Here is a 23,073-nt window from a genome sequence, read left to right as displayed (position 1 = left end):
CCAATCCTGTACTGCTGAAATTTTTTCATGGGATAGCCTCACTCCTTCTGCAGAAAGGACAAGTCCTAGATATTAAATTTGGGTGAGGAAAAGATGACACTTCTAAGGCTTCACATTCAGACTATGTTTCTGTAGATGACTCAATACCTGCTCCAGCGTCTGCAGATATTCCTCGAAAGTGGCTGCGTACACAATGATGTTGTCCAGATATATGAGGGTGGATTCAAAGTTTAAATCTCCCAGACATCTCTCCATCAATCATTAGAAGGTCCCAGGGGCATTAGCCAAGCCGAACTGCATCCGGTTAAATTCAAACAACCGCATAGGTAATATGAAGGTTGTCTTTGCTCGATCTTGCTCAGACATTGGAACTTGCCAGTATCCGCTAGCCAAACCTAATGAGGAGAAGTATTTTGCGATTCATAGAGCAGACAATAATTCTTTAGTTCTGGGTAGGGGATACTAATCTCGCATGGTACAGGCATACAATTTCTGATAGTCTACGCAGAAACGCGGAGTTATGTCTTTCTTTCGCACAACTACAATGAAGGCCGCCCATGGGTTTTGGATTTCTCTAATCACTCCACTTTGTAACATTTGTGCCAGCATTCCCTTCACTTCTTGATACATTTGTAGTTGAATCTGACAGTAGCGTTCTCGGATGGGTGTAGCATTCCTGGTTGGGATTTCAGGAGTAATTGCGATGATACACCCAAAATCATCATCATGGAGGGCAAAAAGTCCTGATATCGATAGAGCAAAGCTTCCACCTGATGCACCTGTTGTGAGGTAAATTCCATGAGTACAGCTCACATCTGTACCAGAATTCGGCATCCCTCCTGGAGATGTTGGGGTTCTGGTTCAGAAGACACCTTTATGGCCACTATCCAGGGATCTCCTTGCTTCACCATCAGCTGGACGGCTTTTGATGGTATGAGCTCTTCGGGCAAGTCCAGGATCTGCTCTATTTCGCTTTTGGATGGAAGTTTGATATTATCATCTCCGAGATTAACATATCACAATGGGACATTTCCGTCATGGACAGTGGCTAGCGTCCATCTAATGAGGAGCTCTGGAGGTAGCTGCTCCATAAAAGCTGGCTTTATCTGACCTTTGACCCCTTCCAGGGGGTACAGGCTCGGATGGGCAGAGTGAGCACAGTTTGACCTGGTGGTTAGACAAGGTTGGCTTCGGCTGGGATGATCGCTTTTCCCAAAGACTTTCCATCGCTCGAGGTCTCTTGGGCTTGCGCCACCCTGATCAACTGTTGAAACACCCTCCTTTGGGGAGTGCGAGGACTCCACTGCTTCAAAAACACGTCGATCATCTCACTAATCTGAAGATTTATGAGTTATTTTAGCACATTCATTCCTAGAGTCACAGTTGGGCCATTGCCAGAGTCACCTTCTGTCAACACAACTCCTTTCTGACCCACATTTTTATCACACACGGTGACCTGCATCCAGACTACCCCTGCGACTGGGATGGGAAACTGATTAGCAGCAGTTAACTTGATCACTGGACCCCATTCAGGCCACATATTCTTGGAGAAATGTCTTCTGAAGTATGACTCCGACATTGTGGTTACTTGAAAGCCGGTGTCACCTAAACAGCGAATGGCCCAACCATCCATTTTGGCCCATACAAGGGGACACGAGGAAACTAAACTTGTGGGACTTCCAGCTCTCCTTACTGACTGTTCAGGCTCTGGGTGGCATCCCCAGCCATGGAGCCTCCTGGTTTTAATGGTCAATATTGAATGGGATGCCCCCATCAGACACATTCCCGCTCCAGGTGTCCAGGTTCTCCACAATTGTTACAAGTGGGTTGCTCCTCTCTGCGAGTAGGTCTTATTTCCCATTGAGGCTCCAGACTAGTTCTCTCTTCCGGAGTCTGCGGTAGTGCCGAGGGTTTCCTATTGGAGTCAGACAACTCTTCACTTATGTCCTGGAGTCCCTTCAGCAGTTCTCTCACTCAACTTGGTTTGGTCACCAGCGCTTGAGATACCTCCTCACTCCAGATATTCCTCACTAGGACTGTCATCCCCTGCTCCTGCTCGCGTGAGCACGCCTCAGCCTCAACTTCCAGAAAGGTCATGGCGGACTCAACATTGCCCCTAAGGATTTGCTGGACCTTGGGGCACCTCCAACCGCTTGCTCTGCCCATAAAATGCATCCTGCCAACTACTCCTAGTGTGAGCAGGTTGGCAGATGCAGTGACAGACAGGAGGCAGATTAAGGGTTAACAGTAGTGTTGAGCGATACTTTCCGATATCGGAAAGTATCGGTATCGGAAAGTATCGGCCGATACCGTCAAAATATCGGATCTAATCCGATACCGATACCCGATCCCAATGCAAGTCAATGGGACGAAAATATCGGAATTAAAATAAACCCTTTATAAACTTGTAGGTTCATTCAACATGAAGGAAAACAACTAAGAATAATGTAGGATGTATTGGGGGACGTGGCGGAGACATTAAAGGCACAGAGGTTTAGCCCAATGTAATAGAATAGCAGGATTTTGTTTTTTTTTATGACGTTCGGCGGTAGAAAGATTTTGACTATGTTAATTTTTTTTTTATTTTGTCAGATATTGATGTTTCACTACTTCCACGCCCTTCACCTTCTTTTTTACTTCTCCCACACTTTCTTCTTCCTTATCCTCATCATCAGCTTCTTTGACATCAACTTCTTCACCTTATTCATCTTCTTCTTCATCTTCTACCTATTATTTTTTTGGTTACATTGTTCATATTATTTTTATTTTACTATTATCTTCTTCATATTCAACTTCTTCATCATATTCTTATTTGTGACAGGCATTCCCGTAGTTGTTATCTATAAAAGTTTGAAGATTACACCTTCCGTTCTGCCTGTCACAAAACAGTTACATTTGTCCGCGTTCAGTTTGGCCTGCAGCATCAGGCTTTATCCAGGGGCACCACGAGGAGGAACGGACTCACCCCCATACACTGCTTAGTCTTCTTCTGCTTATAATTTAGATAATATCTTTTGCTCTGATATTTAGTCTTATGCTTAATGTTCTTCTGCTCTTTGTTCTGCAGCCTCTTGTTCTTCTGCTTCTCGGTCTTTCGGGTTGTCGTCTTTAGGGTCTTGAACTTGGAAATGTAGCAGAAGGTACAAGAAGGCTGAGAAAATGCTGAGAAACAGCTAATGGAACTGGAACTCGGATGGCTACCCAAAGGTACAAGAGCCAATGGAACTACCGAGGACCAGCTGACGTTACTGGAACCCGGTTGCTAAGCAGGAGGTACCCGTGCCAGAAAGCACTACCAAGGACCACCTGACGTTGGTGGAACTCGGATACCCAGAGGGAGGCACCTAAGCCAAAGGCTCTGCCCGGAACCAGCTGACGGTACTGGAACCAGGATGGGGAGCAGAAGGTACAAGAGCAAAAGACACTGCCGAGAACCAGCTGACGGTGCTGGAACCCGGATGGGTAGCCGAAGGTCCAAGAGCCAATGGAACTACCGAGGACCAGCTGACGTTACTGGAACCCGGTTACTAAGCAGGAGGTACCCGTGCCTGAAAGCACTACCAAGGACCACCTGACGTTGGTGGAACTCGGATACCCAGAGGGAGGCACCTAAGCCAAAGGCTCTGCCCAGAACCAGCTGACGGTACTGGAACCAGGATGGGGAGCAGAAGGTACAAGAGCAAGTGTCTGCGTGGCTTTTGCAGGACATGATGCCGGCTGCACAGCAGGAGAACAGCTGGCGGTGCTGAACCCCACTGACACATTGGTTGGTGTTTTTCTCTGTGCAGCTAGCAGTACCGGGCCCCAACTGGCGGTGTTAGAGCCCGGGATCAGCAGGAGGAGGAGATGGAGCAGAGTGTAGGCCGAAGCCTGCACTGGCGGCAGCTTTGGGTCTGTTGTGCCTGCGTGGCGGTCGCAGGACACGTTGCCGGCTACACAGCAGGGGAACAGCTGGCGGTGCTGAACCCCACTGACACATTGGCGAGGTGTTTGGCTCTGTGCAGCCAGCACTTCCGGACAGCAACTAGCGTTGTTGGAGCCCGGGCTCTGCCGGTGGAGCAGAGTGTAGGCCGAAGCCTAATTGAACCGATTTCAAAGGTAACCTTTAACCCCCCCTCAGGGGTTACAAACTAGAAGAGCCACAGCTTATGCAGCAGTGTTGCCGCACAAGTCAAAGGTTGCTCTTTTAATTTTGCTCCTTGCACACGCCGAATGAAACACGTATAACATTTAGCCCTTTATACAGTCAAACTGTGTTGGAGGCGCGAGTTCCCTTTGTAATGAGACGCAGCACAGATGTCAAGAATCCCACCTTGGTGCTGGGTGCAGCCTCTAGAGCGTTGTTATTTGCTGTACAGGAGTCTGCGCTGTCGTGTTATCCCCCGGCCTAGCGCTGTTAGCGCTGCCCATCTTCTGACCTCATTTAATGTCGGCCGGTGCGGTTCGCGATGACCATGAATCCCAGCCCCGCAGTGTCTTAACATTGTTAAAACACTGCGGGGCTGGGATTCATGGCCTGGCGCAGCACATATGTTCGCCTCTCGCACTCGGGTCCTTACACCCGCTTCAGACTGTGCGGCGTCAGCTGATCCCTTATCGCATGCCGCGGCCATGAAGCCGCACAGTCTGAAGAAGGCGGAAGGAGATGAGTGACAACAGGCGAAGATATGCACTGCTCATGGCCATCAATCACACCCTCGCAGTCCCAATAAATAAGACACCGAGGGGCGTTGTGTGGGTCAGGGCGGCCGCAGAGGCGCAGGCAGCCAAACAATGATGCCAGAAGATGGGCAGCGCTACCAAGGGGGTTGCAGCGTGTCATTACAAAGGAAACTCACACCACCGGGACGGTTAAATGGTCACACAGAGGACACATTTTAGACGTGTTTTCAGTTTCACATGTGCGAGGAGAATACGTTTATGAGCCACCTTGCACACATGCAGCATTACCGCTGTACAAGGTGGCCTTAAAAACGTACAAACGCCTGGGGGAGGGGGGACAGGTTCCCTTCAATTTCAGTTCTTGTGTCTGCGTGGCTTTTGCAGGACACGATGCCGGCTGCACAGCAGGGGAACAGATGGCGGTGCTGAACCCCACTGACACATTGGCTGGTGTTTTTCTCTGTGCAGCTAGCAGTACCGGGCCCCAACTGGCGGTGTTAGAGCCCGGGGTCAGCAGGAGGAGGAGATGGAGCAGAGTGTAGGCCGAAGCCTGCACTGGCGGCAGCTTTGGGTCTGTTGTGCCTGCGTGGCGGTCGCAGGACACGTTGCCGGCTGCACAGCAGGGGAACAGCTGGCGGTGCTGGACCCCACTGACACATTGGCTGGTGTTTTTCTCTGTGCAGCTAGCAGTACCGGGCCCCAACTGGCGGTGTTAGAGCCCAGGGTCAGCAGGAGGAGGAGCAGGAGGAGGAGCAAGGGGGAGGGGAGTGTAGGCCGAAGCCTGCACTGGCGGCAGCTTTGGGTCTGTTGTGCCTGCGTGGCGGTCGCAGGAAACGTTGCCGGCTACACAGCAGGGGAACAGCTGGCGGTGCTGAACCCCACTGACACATTGGCGAGGTGTTTGGCTCTGTGCAGCCAGCACTTCCGGACAGCAACTAGCGTTGTTGGAGCCCGGGCTCTGCCGGTGGAGCAGAGTGTAGGCCGAAGCCTAATTGAACCGATTTCAAAGGTAACCTTTAACCCCCCCTCAGGGGTTACAAACTAGAAGAGCCACAGCTTATGCAGCAGTGTTGCCGCACAAGTCAAAGGTTGCTCTTTTAATTTTGCTCCTTGCACACGCCAAATGAAACACGTATAACATTTAGCCCTTAATACAGTCAAACTGTGTTGGAGGCGCGAGTTCCCTTTGTAATGAGACGCAGCACAGATGTCAAGAATCCCACCTTGGTGCTGGGTGCAGCCTCCTGAGCGTTGTTATTTGCTGTACAGGAGTCTGCGCTGTCGTGTTATCCCCCGGCCTAGCGCTGTTAGCGCTGCCCATCTTCTGACCTCATTTAATGTCGGCCGGTGCGGTTCGCGATGACCATGAATCCCAGCCCCGCAGTGTCTTAACATTGTTAAAACACTGCGGGGCTGGGATTCATGGCCTGGCGCAGCACATATGTTCGCCTCTCGCACTCGGGTCCTTACACCCGCTTCAGACTGTGCGGCGTCAGCTGATCCCTTATCGCATGCCGCGGCCATGAAGCCGCACAGTCTGAAGAAGGCGGAAGGAGATGAGTGACAACAGGCGAAGATATGCACTGCTCATGGCCATCAATCACACCCTCGGAGTCCCAATAAATAAGACACCGAGGGGCGTTGTGTGGGTCAGGGCGGCCGCAGAGGTGCAGGCAGCCAAACAATGATGCCAGAAGACGGGCAGCGCTACCAAGGGGGTTGCAGCGTGTCATTACAAAGGAAAGTCACACCACCGGGACGGTTAAATGGTCACACAGAGGACACATTTTAGACGTGTTTTCAGTTCCACATGTGCGAGGAGAATACGTTTATGAGCCACCTTGCACACATGCAGCATTACCGCTGTACAAGGTGGCCTTAAAAACGTACAAATGCCTGGGGGAGGGGGGACAGGTTCCCTTCAATTTCAGTTCTTGTGTCTGCGTGGCTTTTGCAGGACACGATGCCGGCTGCACAGCAGGGGAACAGCTGGCGGTGCTGAACCCCACTGACACATTGGCTGGTGTTTTTCTCTGTGCAGCTGACAGTACCGGGCCCTAACTGGCGGTGTTAGAGCCCGGGGTCAGCAGGAGGAGGAGATGGAGCAGAGTGTAGGCCGAAGCCTGCACTGGCGGCAGCTTTGGGTCTGTTGTGCCTGCGTGGCGGTCGCAGGACACGTTGCCGGCTGCACAGCAGGGGAACAGCTGGCGGTGCTGGACCCCACTGACACATTGGCTGGTGTTTTTCTCTGTGCAGCTAGCAGTACCGGGCCCCAACTGGCGGTATTAGAGCCCAGGGTCAGCAGGAGGAGGAGCAGGAGGAGGAGCAAGGGGGAGGGGAGTGTAGGCCGAAGCCTGCACTGGCGGCAGCTTTGGGTCTGTTGTGCCTGCGTGGCGGTCGCAGGACACGTTGCCGGCTACACAGCAGGGGAACAGCTGGCGGTGCTGAACCCCACTGACACATTGGCGAGGTGTTTGGCTCTGTGCAGCCAGCACTTCCGGACAGCAACTAGCGTTGTTGGAGCCCGGGCTCTGCCGGTGGAGCAGAGTTTAGGCCGAAGCCTAATTGAACCGATTTCAAAGGTAACCTTTAACCCCCCCTCAGGGGTTACAAACTAGAAGAGCCACAGCTTATGCAGCAGTGTTGCCGCACAAGTCAAAGGTTGCTCTTTTAATTTTGCTCCTTGCACACGCCGAATGAAACACGTATAACATTTAGCCCTTTATACAGTCAAACTGTGTTGGAGGCGCGAGTTCCCTTTGTAATGAGACGCAGCACAGATGTCAAGAATCCCACCTTGGTGCTGGGTGCAGCCTCCTGAGCGTTGTTATTTGCTGTACAGGAGTCTGCGCTGTCGTGTTATCCCCCGGCCTAGCGCTGTTAGCGCTGCCCATCTTCTGACCTCATTTAATGTCGGCCGGTGCGGTTCGCGATGACCATGAATCCCAGCCCCGCAGTGTCTTAACATTGTTAAAACACTGCGGGGCTGGGATTCATGGCCTGGCGCAGCACATATGTTCGCCTCTCGCACTCGGGTCCTTACACCCGCTTCAGACTGTGCGGCGTCAGCTGATCCCTTATCGCATGCCGCGGCCATGAAGCCGCACAGTCTGAAGAAGGCGGAAGGAGATGAGTGACAACAGGCGAAGATATGCACTGCTCATGGCCATCAATCACACCCTCGCAGTCCCAATAAATAAGACACCGAGGGGCGTTGTGTGGGTCAGGGCGGCCGCAGAGGCGCAGGCAGCCAAACAATGATGCCAGAAGACGGGCAGCGCTACCAAGGGGGTTGCAGCGTGTCATTACAAAGGAAAGTCACACCACCGGGACGGTTAAATGGTCACACAGAGGACACATTTTAGACGTGTTTTCAGTTCCACATGTGCGAGGAGAATACGTTTATGAGCCACCTTGCACACATGCAGCATTACCGCTGTACAAGGTGGCCTTAAAAACGTACAAACGCCTGGGGGAGGGGGGACAGGTTCCCTTCAATTTCAGTTCTTGTGTCTGCGTGGCTTTTGCAGGACACGATGCCGGCTGCACAGCAGGGGAACAGCTGGCGGTGCTGAACCCCACTGACACATTGGCTGGTGTTTTTCTCTGTGCAGCTAGCAGTACCGGGCCCCAACTGGTGGTGTTAGAGCCCGGGGTCAGCAGGAGGAGGAGATGGAGCAGAGTGTAGGCCGAAGCCTGCACTGGCGGCAGCTTTGGGTCTGTTGTGCCTGCGTGGCGGTCGCAGGACACGTTGCCGGCTGCACTGCAGGGGAACAGCTGGCGGTGCTGGACCCCACTGACACATTGGCTGGTGTTTTTCTCTGTGCAGCTAGCAGTACCGGGCCCCAACTGGCGGTGTTAGAGCCCAGGGTCAGCAGGAGGAGGAGCAGGAGGAGGAGCAAGGGGGAGGGGAGTGTAGGCCGAAGCCTGCACTGGCGGCAGCTTTGGGTCTGTTGTGCCTGCGTGGCGGTCGCAGGACACGTTGCCGGCTACACAGCAGGGGAACAGCTGGCGGTGCTGAACCCCACTGACACATTGGCGAGGTGTTTGGCTCTGTGCAGCCAGCACTTCCGGACAGCAACTAGCGTTGTTGGAGCCCGGGCTCTGCCGGTGGAGCAGAGTGTAGGCCGAAGCCTAATTGAACCGATTTCAAAGGTAACCTTTAACCCCCCCTCAGGGGTTACAAACTAGAAGAGCCACAGCTTATGCAGCAGTGTTGCCGCACAAGTCAAAGGTTGCTCTTTTAATTTTGCTCCTTGCACACGCCGAATGAAACACGTATAACATTTAGCCCTTTATACAGTCAAACTGTGTTGGAGGCGCGAGTTCCCTTTGTAATGAGACGCAGCACAGATGTCAAGAATCCCACCTTGGTGCTGGTGCAGCCTCCTGAGCGTTGTTATTTGCTGTACAGGAGTCTGCGCTGTCGTGTTATCCCCCGGCCTAGCGCTGTTAGCGCTGCCCATCTTCTGACCTCATTTAATGTCGGCCGGTGCGGTTCGCGATGACCATGAATCCCAGCCCCGCAGTGTCTTAACATTGTTAAAACACTGCGGGGCTGGGATTCATGGCCTGGCGCAGCACATATGTTCGCCTCTCGCACTCGGGTCCTTACACCCGCTTCAGACTGTGCGGCGTCAGCTGATCCCTTATCGCATGCCGCGGCCATGAAGCCGCACAGTCTGAAGAAGGCGGAAGGAGATGAGTGACAACAGGCGAAGATATGCACTGCTCATGGCCATCAATCACACCCTCGCAGTCCCAATAAATAAGACACCGAGGGGCGTTGTGTGGGTCAGGGCGGCCGCAGAGGCGCAGGCAGCCAAACAATGATGCCAGAAGACGGGCAGCGCTACCAAGGGGGTTGCAGCGTGTCATTACAAAGGAAAGTCACACCACCGGGACGGTTAAATGGTCACACAGAGGACACATTTTAGACGTGTTTTCAGTTCCACATGTGCGAGGAGAATACATTTATGAGCCACCTTGCACACATGCAGCATTACCGCTGTACAAGGTGGCCTTAAAAACGTACAAACACCTGGGGGAGGGGGGACAGGTTCCCTTCAATTTCAGTTCTTGTGTCTGCGTGGCTTTTGCAGGACACGATGCCGGCTGCACAGCAGGGGAACAGCTGGCGGTGCTGAACCCCACTGACACATTGGCTGGTGTTTTTCTCTGTGCAGCTAGCAGTACCGGGCCCCAACTGGCGGTGTTAGAGCCCGGGGTCAGCAGGAGGAGGAGATGGAGCAGAGTGTAGGCCGAAGCCTGCACTGGCGGCAGCTTTGGGTCTGTTGTGCCTGCGTGGCGGTCGCAGGACACGTTGCCGGCTGCACAGCAGGGGAACAGCTGGCGGTGCTGGACCCCACTGACACATTGGCTGGTGTTTTTCTCTGTGCAGCTAGCAGTACCGGGCCCCAACTGGCGGTGTTAGAGCCCAGGGTCAGCAGGAGGAGGAGCAGGAGGAGGAGCAAGGGGGAGGGGAGTGTAGGCCGAAGCCTGCACTGGCGGCAGCTTTGGGTCTGTTGTGCCTGCGTGGCGGTCGCAGGACACGTTGCCGGCTACACAGCAGGGGAACAGCTGGCGGTGCTGAACCCCACTGACACATTGGCGAGGTGTTTGGCTCTGTGCAGCCAGCACCTCCGGACTGCAACTAGCGTTGTTGGAGCCCGGGCTCTGCTGGTGGAGCAGAGTGTAGGCCGAAGCCTAATTGAACCGATTTCAAAGGTAACCTTTAACCCCCCCTCAGGGGTTACAAACTAGAAGAGCCACAGCTTATGCAGCAGTAATGCTGCACAAGTCAAAGGTTGCTCTTTTAATTTTGCTCCTTGCACACGCTGAAAGGAACACGTACAACATTTAGGCCCTTACACAGTCAAACTGATTTTGAGGCGTGAGTTCCCTTCGTAAAGAGACGCAGTACAGCTGGCAAAAATGCCACCTTGGTGCTTGGCGCGGCCTCCTGAGCATCGTTATTTGTTGCACAGGAGTCTGCGCTGTCGTGTTATCCCTTGGCCTTGCGCTGTTAGCGCAGCCCATCCTCTGACATCATGTAATGTCGGCCGGTGCTGTTTGCGATGACCATGAATCCCAGCCCCGCAGTGTCTTAACATTGTTAAAACACTGCGGGGCTGGGATTCATGGCCTGGTGCAGTACATATGTTCGCCTCTCGCTTGGTTTCTTACACCCGCTTCAGACTATGCGGCGTCAGCTGATCCCTTATCGCATGCCACGGCCATGAAGCCGCACAGTCCGAAGAAGGCGGAAGGAGATGAGGGACAGGCGAAGAAATGCACCGTTCATGCCCATCAATCACACCCTCGCAGCCCAAATAAATAAGACACCGAGGGGCGTTGTGTGGAGCAAGGCGGCCGCAGATGCGCAGGCAGCCAAACAATGATGCCAGAAGACGGGCAGCGCTACCAAGGAGCTTGTTGCGTGTCAATACAAAGGAAAATCACACCTGAGGGACGTTTTAATGGTCGCAGAGGACTCATTTTAGACGTGTTCAGTTCCCCATGGGCAAGGAGAATAAGTTTCTGAGCCACCTTGCACACATGCAGCATTACTGTCGTACAAGGTGGCTGTAAAACGTAGAAACACCTGGGGGAGGGGGGACAGGTTTCCTTCAATTTCAGTTCTTGTGTCTGCGTGGCTTTTGCAGGACACGATGCCGGCTACACAGCAGGGGAACAGCTGGTGGTGCTGAACCCCACTGACACATTGGCTGGTGTTTTTCTCTGTGCAGCTAGCAGTACCGGGCCCCAACTGGTGGTGTTAGAGCCCAGGGTCAGCAGGAAGAGGAGAGGGAGCAGAGTGTAGGCCGAAGCCTGCACTGGAGCAAGTTGAAAGGGAAACTTTACCCCCCCCCAGGCGTTTGTAGCTGAAAGAGCCATCGTGTACAGCACTAATGCTGGAAAAGGTAAACTTAGCTCTTTTAATTATGGTCCTTGCACATGCTGAACCTAACACTTATGAAAAGTGTCCCCTCCTACCGTGATACCGTCCGGTAGGTGGAACTTTCCTTTGTGATGTGAAGCAGCACAGCCGTCATTCTTAACCCCTTGGCGCCGTTCGCCGCCTCCTCAGCGTTGTTTGAATCAGTCCCGGAGCCTGCGCTGTTAGGTTAGCCCTTGGCCATGCACACATTTTGCGTTGCCCGTCTTCTGACATCATTTGGTGTCAGGCTGGCTGCGCCTGTGCGGCCGCGCTGGCCGAGATCCCGCCTCGTACTGTCTTCTGATTTCATCCCACTGGGGGCCTGAGATCCGTGGCCATGCGCAGTGCATATCCTCGCCTCTCACTCCCCTCCCTACGGCTTCTTCAGACTGTGCGGTGTCACGGCCATGGCATGCTATTAGGGACCAGCTGACACCGCACAGTTTGAAGAAGCCGTAGGGAGATGAGTGAGAGGTGGAGGTTCAGATATGCACTGCGCATGTCCATGGATCTCAGGCCCCCAGTGGGATGAAATCAGAAGACAGTACGAGGCGGGATCTCGGCCAGCGCGGCCGCACAGGCGCAGCCAGCCTGACACCAAATGATGTCAGAAGACGGGCAGCGCAAAATGTGTGCATGGCCAAGGGCTAACCTAACAGCGCAGGCTCCGGGACTGATTCAAACAACGCTGAGGAGGCGGCGCACGGCGCCAAGGGGGTAAGAATGACGGCTGTGCTGCGTCACATCACAAAGGAAAGTTCCACCTACCGGACGGTATCACGGTAGGAGGGGACACTTTTCATAAGTGTTAGGTTCAGCATGTGCAAGGAGCACCACGAAAAGAGGCACTTTTTCCCTTTGCATCATTACTGCTGCACAAGGTGGCTCCTTCAGTAACAAACGCCTGGGGGGGGGGACAGGTTCCCTTAAATTTAACTTGTTGTGCCTGCGTGGCGGTCGCAGTACATGTTGCCGTATACACAGCAGGGGAACAGCTGACGTTACTGAACCCCACTAACACATTGGCGAGGTGTTTGGCTCTGTGCGTACAGCACTACCAGGCAACAACTAGCGGTGTTGGAGCCCAGGGACAGGTGGAGGAGGAGGAGGTGGAGGAGGTAGGAGGGATTGCCACACACACAGCAGGGGAACAGCTGACGTTACTGAACCCCACTAACACATTGGCGAGGTGTTTGGCTCTGTGCGTACAGCACTACCAGGCAACAACTAGCGGTGTTGGAGCCCAGGGACAGGTGGAGGAGGAGGAGGTGGAGGAGGTAGGAGGGATTGCCACACACACAGCAGGGGAACAGCTGACGTTACTGAACCCCACTAACACATTGGCGAGGTGTTTGGCTCTGTGCGTACAGCACTACCAGGCAACAACTAGCGGTGTTGGAGCCCAGGGACAGGTGGAGGAGGAGGAGGTGGAGGAGGTAGGAGGGATTGCCACACACACAGCAGGGGAACAGCTGACGTTACTGAACCCCACTAACACATTGGCGAGGTGTTTGGCTCTGTGCGTACAGCACTACCAGGCAACAACTAGCGGTGTTGGAGCCCAGGGACAGGTGGAGGAGGAGGAGGTGGAGGAGGAGGTAGGAGGGATTGCCACACACACAGCAGGGGAACAGCTGACGTTACTGAACCCCACTAACACATTGGCGAGGTGTTTGGCTCTGTGCGTACAGCACTACCAGGCAACAACTAGCGGTGTTGGAGCCCAGGGACAGGTGGAGGAGGAGGTGGAGGAGGTAGGAGGGATTGCCACACACACAGCAGGGGAACAGCTGATGTTACTGAACCCCAATAACAGAGGAGGGACTGTCGGGACTGTGCGGACAGCACTTCTGGACGGCAACTGGCGGTGTTGGAGCCCAGGGACAGGTGGAGGAGGAGGAGGTGGAGGAGGTAGGAGGGATTGCCACACACACAGCAGGGGAACAGCTGACGTTACTGAACCCCAATAACAGAGGAGGGACTGTCGGGACTGCGCGGACAGCACTTCTGGACGGCAACTAGCGGTGTTGGAGCCCAGGGACAGGTGGAGGAGGAGGAGGTGGAGGAGGTAGGAGGGATTGCCACACACAGCAGGGGAACAGCTGACGTTACTGAAACCCAATAACAGAGGAGGGACTGTCGGGACTGCGCGTACAGCACTTCTGGACGGCAACTGGCGGTGTTGGAGCCCAGGGACAGGTGGAGGTGGAGGAGGTGGAGGAGGTAGGAGGGATTGCCACACACACAGCAGGGGAACAGCTGACGTTACTGAACCCCAATAACAGAGGAGGGACTGTCGGGACTGCGCGTACAGCACTTCTGGACGGCAACTGGCGGTGTTGGAGCCCAGGGACAGGTGGAGGTGGAGGAGGTGGAGGAGGTAGGAGGGATTGCCACACACACAGCAGGGGAACAGCTGACGTTACTGAACCCCAATAACAGAGGAGGGACTGTCGGGACTGTGCGGACAGCACTTCTGGACGGCAACTAGCGGTGTTGGAGCCCAGGGACAGGTGGAGGAGGAGGAGCTGGAGGAGGTAGGAGGGATTGCCACACACACAGCAGGGGAACAGCTGACGTTACTGAACCCCAATAACAGAGGAGCGACTGTTGGGACTGTGCGGACAGCACTTCTGGACGGCAACTAGCGGTGTTGGAGCCCAGGGACAGGTGGAAAAGCAGAGGAACACAATGTAGGCCGAAGCCTGAGAAAGTCGAAAGGGAACCTTTAACCCCCCCCAAGGCGTTTGTAGCTGAAAGAGCCAGCTTGTGCAGCACAAAAGATGCAAAAGGAAAAGGTGGCTCTTTTCATCATGCTCCTTGCAAACACAGAACTAAACACTTATAAAATGTGTCCCCTGAAACCGTGAAACCGTCCTGGAGGTAGGACTTTCCTTCGTAATATGACGCAGCACAGCCGTCATTCCTCCCCCCCGGGCGCCGCGCCCCGGCTCCTCAGCATAGTTTGATTCCGTCCCGGAGCCTGCGCTGTTATGTTATCCCTTGGCCAGGCACACTTAGCGCTGCCCATCTTCTGACATCATTTGGTGTCAGGCTGGCTGCGCCTGTGCGGCCGCGCTGGCCGAGAGCCCGCCTCGCAGTGTCTTCTGATTTTATCCCACTGGGGGCCTGGGATCCATGGCCATGCGCAGTGCATATCCTCGCCTCTCACTCCCCTCCCTACGGCTTCTTAAGACTGTGCGGTGTCACGGCCGTGGCATGCTATTAGGGACCAGCTGACACCGAACAGTCTGAAGAAGCCGTAGGGAGATGAGTGAGAGGTGGAGGTTCAGATATGCACTGCGCATGTCCATGGATCCCAGGCCCCCAGTGGGATTAAATCAGAAGACACTGCGAGGCGGGCCCTCGGCCAGCGCGGCCGCACAGGCGCAGCCATACTGACACCAAATGATGCCAGAAGACGGGCAGCGCTAAGTGTGCCTGGCCACGGGATAACATAACAGCGCAGGCTCCGGGACGGAATCAAACTACGCTGAGGAGCCGGGGCGCGGCGCCGGGGGGGGAGGAATGACGGCTGTGCTGCGTCATATTACGAAGGAAAGTCCCACCTCCGGGACGGTTTTACGGTATCAGTGGACACATTTTATAAGTGTTAAGTTCTGCGTGTGCAAGGAGCTAAACCAAAATAGCTACCTTTTCCTTCTGCAGCATTACTGCTGCACAAGGAGGCTCTTTCAGTAACAAACGCCTTGGGGGGGGGGGACAGATTCCCTTACATTTTAGTTGTTGTGTCAGCGTGGCGGTCGCATGACACATTGCCGGCTACATAGCTGGGGATCAGCTGACGTTACTGAAACCCAATAACACTGGGTCGTATGTTTTGACTGTGCAGACGGCACTTCTGAGCCTCAACTGGCGGTGTTGGAGCCCAGGAATTTAAGTTCGGGTGGTAGAAAGATGAACACAACAGGAGACCTGGATAACGTATACAGTGACCTAATTATTTAATCAGGAGGAGGAGTGGCAAATTCCTGCGAGATCCAGGCCTTGTTCATTTTCAGGAAAGTAAGCCGGTCAACATTATCGGAGGATAGTCGCATGCGACGGTCAGTTAGTACACCACCTGCAGCACTAAAGACACGTTCCGATAATACACTGGCCGCAGGGCAAGACAGCACCTCCAATGCATACTGGCTTAGCTCTGGCCATGTATCCAGCTTTGAGACCCAAAACTTGAAAGGGGAAGAGCCGTCTGGGAGTACAGCAAGAGGGCAAGACATGTAGTCTGTCACCATCTGACGGAACCGTTGCCTCCTGCTGACTGGAGCCGTCTGTGATGGTGTAGACTTTTGTGGCGGGCACAGAAAACTGTGCCACAGTTGGGCCATACTGGTCTTGCCTTGGGCAGAGGCACTGCTTCTGCTCCCTCTTTGTGCAGAGCCTCCACCACTGCCTGGACGCACTGAGCTGCTTTGGAATGCACTAGCAGCACTTCTCTCAGTTGGAATGGAGAAGATGATGGAATTGACCAGTGTGTCTTGGTACTCCCGCATTTTTCGCTCCCGGTTCAACGGTGTGATGAGGCTTTCTACGTTGTCCCGGTAGCGAGGATCGAGGAGGGTGAACACCCAATAATCAGACATGTTGAGAATGTGGGCGATGCGGCGGTCGTTTCTCAGGCACTGCAGCATGTAATCCACCATGTGCTGCAGACTGCCAACTGCCCAAGAAACGCTGTCCCCTGCTGGAGGCGTGATCTCTGCCCGCTCGTCATCACCCCACCCTCGCTGTACACACTGAGTACTGGACAATTCGGTAACTCCCTCCTCTGGACGGATGTCTTCCTCCTCCATTGACTCCTCCTCATCCTCCTCACAAACTGTCCCCTGCCTACGCGTTTGTGAGGAACCACGTGGCGCTGACTGTCCAGAAGATGATGGAAATGGTGAATCCTCATCCTCCACCTCTTCCACAACATCATCCCTTAGCTCTTGCAGTGATTTTTCAAGCAGGCAGATAAGGGGGACAGTCATGCTGACTAGTGCATCATCTGCACTCGCCATCTGCGTGGAATAATCAAAGGGACGCAAAACCTGGCAGACGTCATTCATAGTGGCCCACTCTGTGGTTGTGAAGTCTGTACGGCGCTGAGTGCGACTTCTTTGCGCCTGAAGCAGCTGGTACTCCATTACAGCTTGCTGCTGCTCACACAACCGCTCCAACATATGTAACGTGGAATTCCACCTGGTAGGTAGGTCACATATGATGCGATGTTCCGGCAGGCGGTGTCGGCGCTGCAGAGCCGCAATGCGCGCTTTTGCCGTGCTGGAACGCCGCAAGTGAGCACACTCTAGGCGGACCTTGTGCAGCAGTGCATCAAGATCCGGATAGTCCCTCAAAAAGCTCTGCACGACCAAATTGAGCACATGTGCCAGACATGGGATGTGAGTGAGGTTGCCGAGGCCCAGAGCTGCCACCAGATTTCGGCCATTATCACACACTACCATGCCTGGCTGGAGATTCGCTGGCACAAACCACACATCGCTCTCCTGCTTGATGGCATTCCAGAGCTCCTGCGCTGTGTGGCTACGATTCCCCAAAAAAATTAATTTCAAGACGGCCTGTTGACGTTTGGCCACGGCTGTGCTCATGTCGGTCGTAACAGGTACACGTTCATCACGGGTCCATGTGGAGGTGGACTGTGACGGCTCCTGCAGCGATGATTCTGAGGAACTGGTGTAAGAGGAGGAGTCAATGCGTACAGAATGGATTCCTGCAATCCTTGGAGTGGGCAGGACACGTCCTGCGCCACTCGCACGGTCTGTACCCGGCTCAACGACATTAACCCAATGGGCAGTGAGGGAAAGGTATCGCCCCTGTCCATGTTGACTGGTCCACGCATCGGTGGTGAGGTGGACCTTGCTACTGACGGCGTTCAGTAGCGCGTGTTTTATGTGTCCCTCCACATGCTTGTGCAGGGCAGGGACGGCTTGCCTGCTGAAGTAAAAGTGGCTGGGCACATTGTACTGTGGGACTGCCAATGACATCAAGTCACGGAAGCTGTCAGTCTCCACCAGCCTGAATGACAGCATTTCCAGTGACAGAAGTTTGGCAATGCCTGCAGTCAGAGCCTGTGCTCGTGGGTGGTTTGACGAGAAAGGCCGCCTTTTCTCCCATGCCTGTACTACCGATGGCTGTAGACTGGGCTGGGAGTGTGTGGATGACTGGGAAAGTGGTGCTGCGGGTGGAATTACAGCGGGTCTCTGGACAACAGGGCCAGAGGTTCTTCCACGGCGATCCTGGGAGGAAGCCGAACCAGCTGCGTGTGAGCTAGAGGAAGAGGCAACACGAGCTGAAGAGGTGGTAGCTGCCGCTGTTGGTTGGCCTAGCTCTTCAGTGTGTTTTTCTAACTCCGCCGGGTGCCTGTTGCACACATGTTTCCACATGTTGGAGGTATTGAGGTTGCTGACATTTCGACCTCTTTTGACTTTTTGATGACACACCTTGCATCTGACATAGCAAATGTCATCTGCAACTGTGTCAAAAAAGGACCAGGCACTGCAAGTCTTGGGAGCGCCCTTTTTGGCTTTTGGAAGAGACATGCTCCTAACGGGTGCCAAAGCGGAGGCTGCAGGATCCGCAGTCTTCCCCCTCCCTCTCCCTCTTTGGGCCGTACGGGGAATCTCTTCCTCAGAGCTGCTCCCACCACCTTCCTGTCCCTCACGCCAAGATGGGTCAAGGACCTCATCATCTACACTACCCTCTGCCCCCAACTGCTCCTCCTGGGTAGTCTCAGCAGCAGAGCACGCACCAGTAAGTGGCACCTGAGTGTCATCATCAGCTGATGCGGCCTGCGATGTGGTGACCGGAGCCACTGGCCCACCCGCCTCTTCAGAGGAAGAGAGAAAAAGCTGTTGGGCATCACTGCACCCTGCCTCTTCTTCCATTTCTCCAATGCTGCTTGGCTGGCCCCCTGTTTCCAAGCCAAGAGATTCAGAGAACAGAAGTAGAGACGGCTCCTGTCCTGGGCTCTCTGTCTGCCTGGGCAATTTGGCAGGTGGTGAAGAGACAGATGGCTGCTCTCCAGTGCTCTGTGTCTGAGAGGATGTGGCACTAATTGAAGTTGATGCATTAGCTGCCATCCATCCGACAACGGCTTCAATTTGGTCTTCACGCAGCAGCGGTGTACGGCGCTCTGACACAAAGCTGCGCATGAACGACTGTTGCCTGGTGAAAGTGGGTGCTGATGAGTCACCGGTGCCCGCAGCAGGCACAGAATCCCCACGTCCCCTCCCTGCTCCGCGCCCACGCCCACGTGCCTTACTCACTGCCTTCTTCATCTTGGTTGACTGATAAAGATAAGCAGAAAAGTACTAACGGCTTTGTGTGCTTATTCCTGAGCAACTCCTCCTAACAGGTATAAGAAACACTAATTTTCTAAAGTGTGGACTAGACTTTAATATGAGCTAATGTGGCCTACACAAATGTAAAGTGGTGTAACTGGTGTGTTTGGTGAACTTTATTATTTATTTATTTTTGTGGGGCTGAACTGACAACGGATAGAGCTGCAGTCACACGGAGACCGTGCAGACAGACGTAAACGGCGCTGCAAGGCCCAAAAACCCTCCTCTACGTTATCCTATGTAGTGTTTTTCCACAAGTTAGCTGGAGATGGGTGGAAAGACACTAATAGGATTTTTTTTAAAAAATGTGCAGCAGCCTGCACTACTTAAAACAAAATGAAAATTGATTTGGCGGTATGACGCAGTGAACAACCCTGAGCTGGAGACAACCAGGCTATGGCTGCTCACAGACTACAGGGCGAGCTGCAGTCACACGGAGACCGTGCAGACAGCCGTAAACGGCGCTGCAAGGCCCAAAAACCCTCCTCTACGTTATCCTATGTGGTGTTTTTCCACAAATTAGCTGGAGACGGGTGGAAAGACACTAATAGGAATTTTTGGAAAAAATGTGCAGCAGCCTGCACTACTTAAAACAAAATGAAAATTGATTTGGCGGTATGACGCAGTGAACAACCCTGAGCTGGAGACAACCAGGCTATGGCTGCTCACAGACTACAGGGCGAGCTGCAGTCACACGGAGACCGTGCAGACAGCCGTAAACGGCGCTGCAAGGCCCAAAAACCCTCCTCTATGTTATCCTATGTAGTGTTTTTCCACAAATTAGCTGGAGACAGGTGGAAAGACACTAATAGGATTTTTTTGAATAAATTAGCAGCAGACTACACTACTTGAAAAAAAAAAAAAAAAGAACAGTATGAGGCAATGAACCACCCTCCCTGAACTGAATACAACCAGCTATGGATGGCCTATGTGGCTGCACTCAGACTAGAGAGTGGGCTGCACTCACACACACACACACACACAGACCTTGCAGATCGCTGTGAAAACAGCGCTACAAGGCAAAAGCAAGGTGAATAGTAGGTGAACACAGCGGTTGCTAAATTAGCCTTTGGAAAGCACAAAGAAGCAAATCGCTATCTCTAAACTGTCCCTCAGTCAGCAAACAGCGTCCTGTCACTAACTGAATTCACAGCAGAGTGATCGCAAAATGGCGCCAGCGACTTTTAAACTGCATCATGACATCATTTCAGCAGCCAATCACAGCCTTGCCAGTAGTTTCATGCCCTCCATGCTAAACAGGATGTGCCCACACTTGGAATCATTCTCATTGGCTGAATTTCTGCATTTTGAATCTTGGAACTTCCGATTCCGGTATCCGATACGCGGCAAGTATCGGAATTCCGATACCGCAAGTATCGGCCGATACCCGATACTTGCGGTATCGGAATGCTCAACACTAGTTAACAGGTTTTGCTTTACAGAGAGATACTACATACAGGGAGATAGGCAAAATGTGTGGTAAATAACCGACAGTATAGGGAATACAGGGGTTTGGTTGGGGGGAGTCAACATAGTAGTAATGAGTAAAAGTCATTCTTAAGGAGTCACTTATCAATCAGATGTCTTCCTGACAGAAAAGGTCTCAGAGCAGATGATGGCGCCAAAAGCCGTCGGCACGACGTAGATCTGGTGGGGTCCTGAAGAAAGTGATGATACTTGCCCGGCTGGCAACATTGAGTCTTTGAAGCATCATACGGGATCTTCAGTACATAGACTCCTGTGGCCAGCAGGGCACCGGCCACTGTCCTGACAGAGTTAAGCGAGACTCAACGATTAAGCACCAGGGGTTCAGTAAGAAGTACTCGGTCACAGTCACAGTCTCTTTTAGATGGTATGCATGCAGCACTGACTGTTGCAGAGCGAGTGGCACCTGGATGTGCAGGAGCACGTGACCTGCACATGGCAGGCTTCTGGTCAGAGTCGCTGCGGTAGGTGTCTGATACGCCTGGGCGCGGACCTGTGCTGCTAATGAGCTCGGGAGCAGGAGCCCTCACTCTCCTCAGCCACGCACTCTGTCTTACCACCAACATTGTCTGTTCCCGTGCACTGCGCTGCCCATGGTAATATCTAGCCATGTCCTCTGTCAGCCAGTGCAAAGGTTGGTCTGGTTACTTTAGCTTTCTTCTGGACAACAGAGGAGACAGCCCCAACAGTTCCGGACCCGGCACAAGAAAGGTACCCCCAGACCGGTTCTCCTTCTTACACTGAAACCACACTTCCCCACCATCACAAATTCCCAGATTTATGGAATCTGGGAAAATGCAGCTTTAAGATGCTGGATATCTTTAAAAATTGTTATAAATTATGTAACTCCAACATGCCAAATCCTTTTGTCATATGATATCTGCCATGGAATAGGTTGACCAACTTGGTAGATAACACAATATGAGGCTGCGCTGCTGTAATGATGAATGCTTAGGGCCAAAATGAGTTGAAGGTTTTTATTTCCACATTGCATTTCAACACTGGAGTGCCATCTTTTTCAAGTAAAAGAAAACAACAGCAACTATCTTGTGTATAAGTGGATAAGAGTTTTAGAAATATACCTTGTTTGAAATAGAAATACAAAGGTCATCTATTTTTTCTGTGCAGCTTTATAACACATATCCATCTGTGATGCGCTGGTTTACGAATGTGGCTGAAGAGGTGCGCTTGAACCTAAATGATATGCAAAAATTCATTCGAGAGACCTTCACCAAGCACAGGGAACAACTGGATGTAAATGACCAGAGGAATCTTATCGACTCGTTCTTGGTGAAACAACGAGAGGTACTAATATACATACTGTTACATGTGTGGCAGATCTGAGCTTGTCGTCTGGCATAATTCATTTTGAAAACACAATTTAGTTTTATTTTGTATAAGACTGTAGGAAAACTTTGTCTAGTTGTGGAACTATATGACTTGCTGGGATGTCATTAACATATTTTAAAAGTGTAAATTTTATAAATAGTATTATAAATGGCACATGGTAGCTGGGGCTGTTACATGTTACAGGAAACGGAAAGAGTAACTGTTGTAATAATTTTAACTTCATAAATCAATAGTATGAACATGAAAATCTGTAATACCGTATATCTTATATTATATACCTGTCATGGGTATGCCAGGCTCCACTTCCTTCCCCTGAGTCTGCTGCCCTCTGTTGTGCTGCACAGTGGGTTTTGCAAGTTGCCCGATATGGATCAATAACATCATCTACCTAAATCTTAGAGTTGAGCGACTTTCATTTTTTTAAGATCGAGTCGGGTTTTGTGAAACCCGATTTTGTCCAGAGTCGAGTCGAGTGCAGTCGGCCGATTATCGCTAAAAGTCGGGGATCGACCGAAACACGAAACCCAATGCAAGTCAATGGGGAAGCATAGTCGGCAGTGAGTGGAGGCCAGGAAAACACCTACAGTGCCCATTTTAATGCCAAAAACATCCATTCTTGTTTCTGAAGCTTGTCAATCTTAATTAACTTTATAATAATAGTTGGGCATAGGGAATTGGGGGTCATTTGGCAAAAGTTGTGGGGGGAGTAGGGCCGGCTCAAGTTTTTCGTGGGCCCAGGAAATGCGGACTACGTCACGGCGGTGTTGCAGGGAAAGGTAAGTATTTCAACGTTGCAAGTGCTGTGATCCTGAGCAAGCAGGGGGGGCCCACTCGTTCGCATTGGCACTGGCACAGGGCCCCTCAAAGTACAGCGATGTGTGTTTGCATGGCGGGGGCGCCTCCCACCAGCAGCGACACTTTTGCGTACTCTGAGGGGCCCTGTGCCAGTGACGTCGCCAACGAGTATGCTCCCCCACCTGATGAAGGAACCTGCACTTTCATCTGCACCTTCCTCTCTGTCCCTGTGTAAGGTGGTATAACATGCGGGAAGGGGAACCTTACTTTCAGCAGGGTCAGATTCTGGCTGTGTAGAGTATAAGGGGAATGTAGTGGTCTAGGTCAATGTACCAGCAGACTCATCTAGCAGTGGCTGGGCAATGGGCAGGATGAGGAGGAAACAGATATAGGGCCAAAGAATAAAGTAGGCTAAATGCAGTTCAAAATTGGTAACAGGACTAAACAGGCGGCATTGCTTTGTTCAGTGGAGTAGCA

At 52.7% G+C, this 23,073-nt stretch overlaps 1 protein-coding gene across 2 annotated transcripts in view; it reads left to right on the top strand.

The window, feature by feature from the left end:
* The window catches only part of LOC143808691 (cytochrome P450 2K1-like), a 1,051,026-nt gene that overhangs the window by 71,802 nt on the left and 956,151 nt on the right, over positions 1 to 23,073 (top strand). Inside the window, exon 6 of one of the 2 annotated variants that reach the window (XM_077291608.1) lies at positions 21,580 to 21,756. The exons of the other annotated variant lie outside the window; for it this stretch is intronic. Coding sequence (XP_077147723.1) covers positions 21,580 to 21,756 — 177 coding nt within the window. The remainder of the gene's footprint in view (positions 1 to 21,579; positions 21,757 to 23,073) is intronic. 2 annotated transcript variants of the gene reach the window in all.

This window comes from Ranitomeya variabilis, chromosome 2 (genome assembly GCF_051348905.1).
Source record: "Ranitomeya variabilis isolate aRanVar5 chromosome 2, aRanVar5.hap1, whole genome shotgun sequence".
In the NCBI taxonomy this organism is placed as follows: Eukaryota; Metazoa; Chordata; class Amphibia; order Anura; family Dendrobatidae; genus Ranitomeya; species Ranitomeya variabilis.
Note: the sequence above shows the minus strand (reverse complement) of the source record. Positions and strands in the feature narration are given on the sequence as shown.